The sequence below is a fragment of the Magallana gigas genome, chromosome 8 (genome assembly GCF_963853765.1).
Source record: "Magallana gigas chromosome 8, xbMagGiga1.1, whole genome shotgun sequence".
Taxonomy (NCBI): Eukaryota; Metazoa; Mollusca; class Bivalvia; order Ostreida; family Ostreidae; genus Magallana; species Magallana gigas.
In genome coordinates this window covers 40193129-40201568 of record NC_088860.1, presented here as the reverse complement: position 1 = coordinate 40201568, position 8440 = coordinate 40193129, and the positions used below count along the sequence as shown (strand labels likewise).

Below are 8440 nucleotides of genomic sequence, written 5' to 3'. Positions count from 1 at the left end.
TTTTTTGGACTTATTTAAGAAAAAAGTGAACATTTCACGTTTAATTCCGGTAAACCATATAATATACTAATAAAAAATAGTCATTTATTGAACGGAAAGTAAAAATTCTTCAATTAATAACAGTTTTTAAGAAAAACCGGGTCACTAAAACCGGATTTCTTAATATACAATGTTGTGCAGAAATATTTACAGCGAACACAGTTATATCGATTGGGAACATATCTTGAAAATTTCAATGAGATTGGTTTATTATTAGCAAAGAAAATTGAAAAATATCGATCTGACCCGGCTTTTATTTTGCCCCGGCCCGGGATTGCCTACCCATTTTACCAAGACTCTCCGTAATGTACGTTTGAAAGATTGCGAAGTAGGAGTCAAAGGCAGACTAGCCCCCCCCCCCCCCCCCCATCCCGGAGTAGGAATTTCGTTACATGTATTTTTGAAAAAAAGAAAATTTGGGAGGTAAGATCTTTTTTTTATTGAAACTATAGGTATACCCCCCCCCCACTTTCAATTTGCTTCCGACGCCACTGTTTATTACATATAGGTATCAGTCTTTGGAATTTCAGCATGCAGTCATTTTACTTTTGTATAAAAACTGAAGATTTTGTAATTACTTGAACTAATATTAATTGACTATTTTTTCACTTCAAATAATAACTAACAATTTATACATAAAAATATAGTTAATCTGTAAAATATTTTATTCATCAAAATACACATATAAATGTAAACAGTGTAAAAATGTAAAAACAATATAAAATTTATATTAAATTACAGTAACAAAATTTGAATATTATAAATAAAATGCCATCAAGATAATCAGTTGATATAACATTGTTGCAATTTTAACCCTTGAAAAATTAAAATTATTTATAACAATTTAAACAACTTGTATTCCTGTCAGAGCAAAAAAATGTAACAGAGCACTCCATTTTTAAACATGATTTATCAATGGGATTTACTTTTGTTGTTTTGGGCATATCTTAAGCAACAAACCAAAGAGATTTATAAATTGCTCCAATAAAATTAATTTACCTGCAAAGATGGTGTATTGGTACCTGAGAAACACTGATTTAAAGAAAACTTAAAAATCATTTCTTTTTAAAATTATTTTACACATAAAAAGGTGCAGAAAAATTCATGTATAAACTTGATAATCAATTTCAGATAAGACTACATCTTTTGATAATCATATTAATAACCGTATAATTTTTAGAAGAAGATTTCTAATTATTTCAAAAAAATGTTTTTTAATTTGAATATCAAAACATCCTGTAAATGGAAATAAAATATGCATTCCACACATACATACAATCAAGTTTATCAAGTGGAAGTATCCTCTTTGGCATTTTCAGACTTTAGTAGCCAATTTCTGCTGAATGTCATCAGAGGTAGAAATAATGACAAGCTTATCTCTTGCACGGGTCGCTAAACTCAGAATGAACTTATTAAGGTCAGCATGCTCAGAGTTCACTTTTGGATCCACCCCTATAATAGTTCCTCGATCCAATCCACTGAATTCTTTCACAGTATCTACCTCCAGGCCGCATTCTATCTTCTGCGACAAGGGTTTCACGTTAGCAGTGACTTCCGGCTTATCCTGTTTGCTACCAACAAGAACAGCCAAATCGTCAACACTGACTCCACTATCGATAATGCCCGACAAAACTTGGAAGAGTTTTTCTTTCAAGTGTTCCTTATCACATTTCAGGATTTCGACGGACTGTCCGGACTTGTAGTTGTGTCCAAGGTGAGGTGAAACTTCCACATCCCCACGTAACCCGGCCATATCATCTGGTAATTGCACTTTTTGGCCTTCTGGGGAGCCATGCATGAAATGCATGGCGTACTCAAAGATTTCTTTAGAATTACGAGTGATCTCGCTCATCATGAAGTTATTTTTACCAATGATGGATGGAAGACCGGCATTGAACTTGTGAACTTTCTGAGAGTAGTCCATGAACACCCAGAAGAAACCATGTCTCTCTAATAAACTGAGATCAGAATTTATAGCTGTCAGATTCTTGTCTGTGCATGCTTGTAGTTGCGAGTTTTCGCGTGGTTTGGTCAAACGCTCGGCAGCACTGTACCAATCACCGTCTCTGTCTTTGAAATTCTGGGCCTCATCCACAATGACATTTCTAACACTGCTGTAAGAATCTTTATTGGCCTGTAAGAATTCAAGACGTGTTGCTACCCGACAGATGTTGAAAGATCTGGAATAAGAGATTAACAAATGTCAGTTGTGTAGAAGTACATTGATATATATTTTGTTTGATGGTTTCTGGTACATAATACAGCCATACTCTATTGATACAAAGAAATTTTAGTGATATTTTTAAATTGTTCTATTAAAAGAGTATGAAAAAAAAAAAAACCACCACCATACTACATGTATATATGTATTATCAAACCATCAAAAACATAAACACTTATTGGTTATTAAAGACTGTTTGCTTTAAGTTTTTGACAAAATAAAAAGTAAATCTTCAGTCTATACACTTTAAAGTAAAAATGAAATTCAAGTACTCTCTTAAATTAGCACAGTCACATAAAATCTTAATTCCAATCTTGAATCCAATCCAAAAAGTAATTGCAATGGTAATGTTAGTCAATGATTTTCAACCAGTCTGTAATTAGCATTTCCTTACCCAACATAGGAACAAAGCAGCTTGTTTTCAGCCAGATAGAGAATTTCTGAACTCTGACATCCACGCCGCTTTAACTCCTGCACAAACTGTACTGCGGCCACAGTTTTTCCTGCACCAGGTGGACTATGTACCCATAATTCCTTGGTAAACTGACGCCTGAAAAGCAGCTCAAACTGATCGCATGTGAGCATAAAAAAATGTGTGTCGCAAGACAAAATGTTTGACATATCTTTGGAGTTAAGCGTTGTAAAATCTACTGGTTGATATGCTGCCATTATCACTATTAGGGAATTAATGACCTCATCAAATTTCTCAGATGTCATGTCGAAATGAGACGGATAGAATTTACAGTCCAGATCATGCTTAACTTCTGTAAAGTTCTTCACGTTGATGATATGTGTAGCAATGCCAAACTTTGCAACGCAGCCCCCAAGTGCCACCATCTTGTATTTGAGATGTGCGGCCACATCTTGGGCATGTGTCCATATAGAACTGGACTCTGAGTTGGCGAACGTGATTAAGTGACACCCACTGGACTCACTGACCACAAACAAATCACAGATGACCTTGGGAATTGGGGCAGAAGGAACCGAGAGCCCCCAGCAGTTGACAAACAGGGACAGATGGCGACCCGCCGGGAAGTGGTCCACCACAGAGCAGATGAGGTCCCTCGTGTCCTTGTGGTTGATGAAGGACAGATAGTGGCGCGGCTGCGGTAGCTTCATCGATTTCTCTACAAGTCAATGTACATGTATATATGTTTTTAAAAGCCTAATAAGAAATATCAAGACATCAAATTCATGGGTGCAATTATTAATGAATTGTTTTAAACTAACTGCACTCCAAAACACAAATAAACGTCTGGTGCATGATTTGAAAACTGGTTCATTAAAAAGATAACGTGATATCTGCAGTTAAACTCAGGCAATAATACTCTGAGAATTGTTAAAACTTGAGACTTAAAAAGTTTTAAGAAGTCTATAACTTCAGCTTGACATCATTAAAATAAAAAAAAGGACTGTTTACAAAGAATTAGAATTAACGAACCGGTCAACAATTTGGATTTGATGCTGTTGATGGTATGTTTTAAAGAGAATACCAGCGGAGCCTGGGGCACCATCAGGGGAAGCTTGACAAACCGGCCGTGTAGCTCTGGCTTATCTGAAAAATTCATCATTGACAATAAATCATAAAATCATCCATAGAAATTCAATATGTCTTGCAAATATCTAAGATATACACACAGCACATGAGGAAGTCTGACATTCATGCATATATGTTAAAATGATTCCTCATTTGCAAGTTTACATGAGAATATGTGGTACTTGAAATAAAACACAAGGCTTGTTTTTCCCAATATATTTACATAAAACACTATTAATTATTCTCATCTGAATTAAATGGCTTTTGCCTTTCCTATTCACACAATACCTTGTAGAAAAAAATAGAACATAGAATTTTGTCTGAGACATTTAATTTATGGTGACGTTGAAATCAGTGTTGCTCAGTGTTACGAAAATAAAATTTCACCTCTGAAAGGATTGAGCATTGCTTTCCTCCATTGGTCGAAGGACCAGCACTTCACTTCCTGGTTATGAGTGTCAACATAGTAACTACCTGGCGTAGCAGTGAACACACCCCCAGGAAACTTACAAACTGATACCACCACCACAAACCTAGGATTCTGAAATAAGAGTTTCAAATCTTGCACGTTTTGTAATTAAATTTTTGTGTTAATTTACATTCAATGACATTATTTGTTATGGAAGCCATTCGAGTTTACTGTTCATACATGTACATTCAATGTGTATCACATTGCTGAAATTCAATTCTTAAAAAGTATCTTTTTCCAACAGATCCATGCACAAGTATTTCACAATTCCTAGTTTTATTTTTGCCCTTAAATACATTCTTCATCATTTGCAGCCTGGAAATCAAAGAACGGTAACAAAACCTTTCATAATTACTGAAGACTTAGTGTGACTGTACAAAAATAATACTAAACAAAATTAACCATTTATAAAGTGCTTTTAAGATAAAAAAAAAAAATCATACTACATTACAAGTACCAATACATGTAATTATTGAACATCATGCATCAATTAAAAAATCTTGAAATACTTCAGATTTGAATACATATAAAATTATAACATTTTCAACAGTTTTCTGTTGGTTTTAAGAAGGGCTTTGGGATGTCAAAAAGAATTACCGGGGTACGCCCCTTTCCCCTCCAAATCTCAATCGTAAAACCAGCTGGAAAGATGACATACTGAGGGACTATACTCACATTATTAATGGTAAGCTGATTACCTTTCTAGGAGGCACATCTTGGACAGGAAAGAACTGGATATCCCAGTGTACCCCTCTCTGGGCACTGAATGCGGAACTCCCCCAAATTATCACGTCCATCCTCAACTGGACCAGTTTTGCTTCAAAATATTTCAAAAAGTCAAAAATCCTATATCTTCATGCAAATATCCATACCATATGCATACATAATATTATACAATGTTCTATAGACTACGTGTATTAATGAGTAACAGGGCCTGATGATTGTTCGTCTCTCTAAGAAATTACATTAAGTTTAGTTCAGTTAAGCTTCTGGCTTGAGATTATCGATTTTAATTTAAAGCTAAGTGTAGAATCTTTTCCATTTCATACAAGTTTCAAATAAATAAATTTTGACACATACATGTAAACACATTAGGATCATGTAATAATCAAATTGCAAATGCAAGCGCTACCAGTTCTCTCCTGGTCCTGATAACTCATATCTTCCCCATAAACTGCAGCTTGGTCATCGTCAATCCCAAAATAAATGTGTCCCCCTTCATGGTTCGCAAACGCAGATACGTACTTGGATACCAAAGATTTTATTTTTTCAGGAATGCCCTTTCCATCTCTGGAATTTCTTCCAGAAAGCTGTTTGAATTGAATTTGTTTTGTTTCTTGCTTGAGACACTCATGGGTAATTCCATAATAGTAATCTGTAGGTACAGGAGGAAGAGCAGCTAGTGGCTTTTCAGGTCCTTCCTTCTGTAATAACTTTATTACCGACTGGTAACTGACTTCATGAGTAGCCGTGTCAGTTGGTAGCCGTGAGTGGTAGTTGATGGTACAAATGTGCTCAGACGTTTTCACAAAAAGATAAAGATCAGCGTCATCGTAATTCCCCACCATGTCGAAATAGTTACAGATGTCATCAGATGAGATCATGGCGGCCAGTTTGATTTCCATTCCGCTCCACCAAGTATCCAAGTCTTTGGAACATACACCACTCTTGTAATCCACATTCTGCATGTGGAGAATTCCACCTCCAATGTTCGCAATGGCACAGGCATATCGCAAAACGATATCATTGTCTAGTTCGTGAATTCCCCTGGAGATGTAGACATTACAATGGAGAATGCAGTCTCCATACCTAAGTAAATTTGATGTTCTACAAATAAAAATTCAAAATAAAAATATGGCCCCATGCATTAGATTTTTACAACAGGAATATAAACTTTTTGCCAAAGGAGAAGTTAAGGGGGGGGGGGGGGGGGTCAAATACATGTCTATATCGGATATCCTAACCAGTTCCAGGTGATACCTAATCTCAGCAATAAGTGTAAAATTAAACAGTTTTCATGGGACTTAAAACTCACATGACAATTTCTGTGGTCTCACCACAAGAAACTGAAATTTTATCAAGTAAAAAGGTAAAAAAAAATGTACATATAAAAATTTTCTATCGATAACTTGTATACAGAGGGGTAGTATTCTTCATATACGAGTAAAATTCATGACTGTATTATCATTGTGAATCCGTTTACATACATGTATCAATAATATAACAAATTGAACACAATCTGGTCAATACATGTCAATACACATGGCTAATGTGTGTACATCATAACATGTTACATATACTATATTTACATGTCAATCGTTGAAAGCCCGGAAGATCCCATTGACGTCTTCCTCCTCTTAAACCTGCTCATAATTGATTTCCATCAAAGCGAAATAGAGCACAAACATGCATCACTTATGACGAAGTTATGTCATGGGGATCTTATCTCACAATTCTTCCGTGTTTATTATCGATTATTTTCGGCGAATCAGGTTCAATAAATTCACTGTTCATTGGCTTAACATTCTATTAAAACTGACACAACGTTGATTCGTCGAAAAATTGTAAACCGTCTAATAAGAAATTCAGCGGAAAGGGCGCAGACATTTTACCGGATATAAATATGGACTATTCATTGAATCGGATTTTTTTTTCTTTAATAATAAACTGAATTTCAAAGTTATATCAAAATATAAACATTTAAGAAATTTCTAAATTAAGAAATGCTGATATTTTGATTCTGAATTTTCTAATTTCTGAGAACGTCTTAAAGTTAAAGCTGTTTTTAACAATAATTTCTCCCCCAAACTCTCTTGCTTTTAGAGGTAGAAAACGGTGCGTCGATTTACCCAAATGGACCCAAATGAACCCAAATGGACCCAAATGAACCCAAATGGACCCAAATGGCGACCCAAATGGACCCAAATGGCGACCCAAATGGACCCAAATGGCGACCCAAATGGCGATTAAAGTGGAAAACAATTATAATAAAATCCTGATTACTAATATTATTTCTTGTTTTAGTCATTTCATAGGGTTGTTAGCCGTTATTATGAAAAATAAAGACCCAAATGGCGATTCAAAGGCGATTCAAAAAAAATATAAATTACAATAAAATCATTTTTACTAATCTTATTACTTGTTTCATGAGGTTGTTTGCCGTTATTCAGACGAATTAAAGATAAATCATGATGAATTAAATGAACGTAACTGTTGGGAACAATTTAATAACATTTTTATAAATAATTATGAATATTATAGCTCTCTTAATTAGCAGGATAAGAGATGAATAAAACAAATAGTATTAACAGTGTTCAAACGTGATGTTAAAAGTGGCAGTGATTTCGTTGCAAAAACATTTAATGTGGTAATATGGGATTATAAAAGAGCAACATAGTAGGTATTTAAGACCAATCATATGAAAATTAAGGCGAGATACAGCACGATATAATATTTTTATTTGCTACCAAGCGAGTATATGGGACGAATTCTATCGTTAAACCGGGTCCGTAGGACATCTGTCATTTTAACGATAGAACATTCTATCTAGGAGGAAATAAACAATAGGACATTTTGAACTAAATAGAAAGGAATAAAATGAAAAAATAAACAGTTAAAAAAATTAGATATTGCATATAGTCAAACCATTAAATTTTAAAAGTGGGAAATTACACACCGGGCTCTCTCTCTCTCTCTCTCTCTCTCTCTCTCTCTCTCTCTCTCTCTCTCTCTCTCTCTCTCTCTCTCTCTCTTGGGGTAGGGGGTTGCTCTGTATGTATCATAACCATAAAGATTAGTACCTTTTGCATACTTATTGAAAAAACATCGATGTTACGTTAAATATAGTTGCATTGTTTTTAATTTTTTTTTAAAATTTATCACATATTTTAATTTTGCAGTATCTATTTATTCCTCATATGGGCATTTTACACGACTTATTCACCCATCTACTTTATGTTCAGTGATGACTGCCATTCGACATATTGTTTCACAATTATTCTTAGAGTTGCTATTTAGTTAGTACAGCTACTGTTGGATCTAAAACCTGTCTGTTCGTCCCGTAAAACTTTATGCACTGCATCTTTCATTTTGTTTACAATAACTCTACAGAGGATCTTACTAGTTTTCTCATTTCAATTACAAAGATATACTGAAATAATTTTAATTATTGTTT

General features: G+C 34.6%; 1 protein-coding gene across 1 annotated transcript; it reads right to left on the bottom strand.

Annotated features, from left to right (window-relative positions):
- Nucleotides 1-960: 960 nt before the first annotated feature.
- On the bottom strand, nt 961-6920 carry LOC105332458 (schlafen family member 13). Its single transcript, XM_011435070.4, has 7 exons — nt 6576-6920; nt 5399-6093; nt 4965-5083; nt 4185-4338; nt 3702-3815; nt 2655-3387; nt 961-2219 (listed from the first exon to the last, which is right to left on the bottom strand). Exons 1-7 carry the CDS (start codon nt 6635-6637, stop codon nt 1355-1357), a joined length of 2742 nt encoding a protein of 913 aa, XP_011433372.3. The 5' UTR covers nt 6638-6920; the 3' UTR covers nt 961-1354.
- Between the last annotated feature and the right edge of the window lie 1520 nt (nt 6921-8440).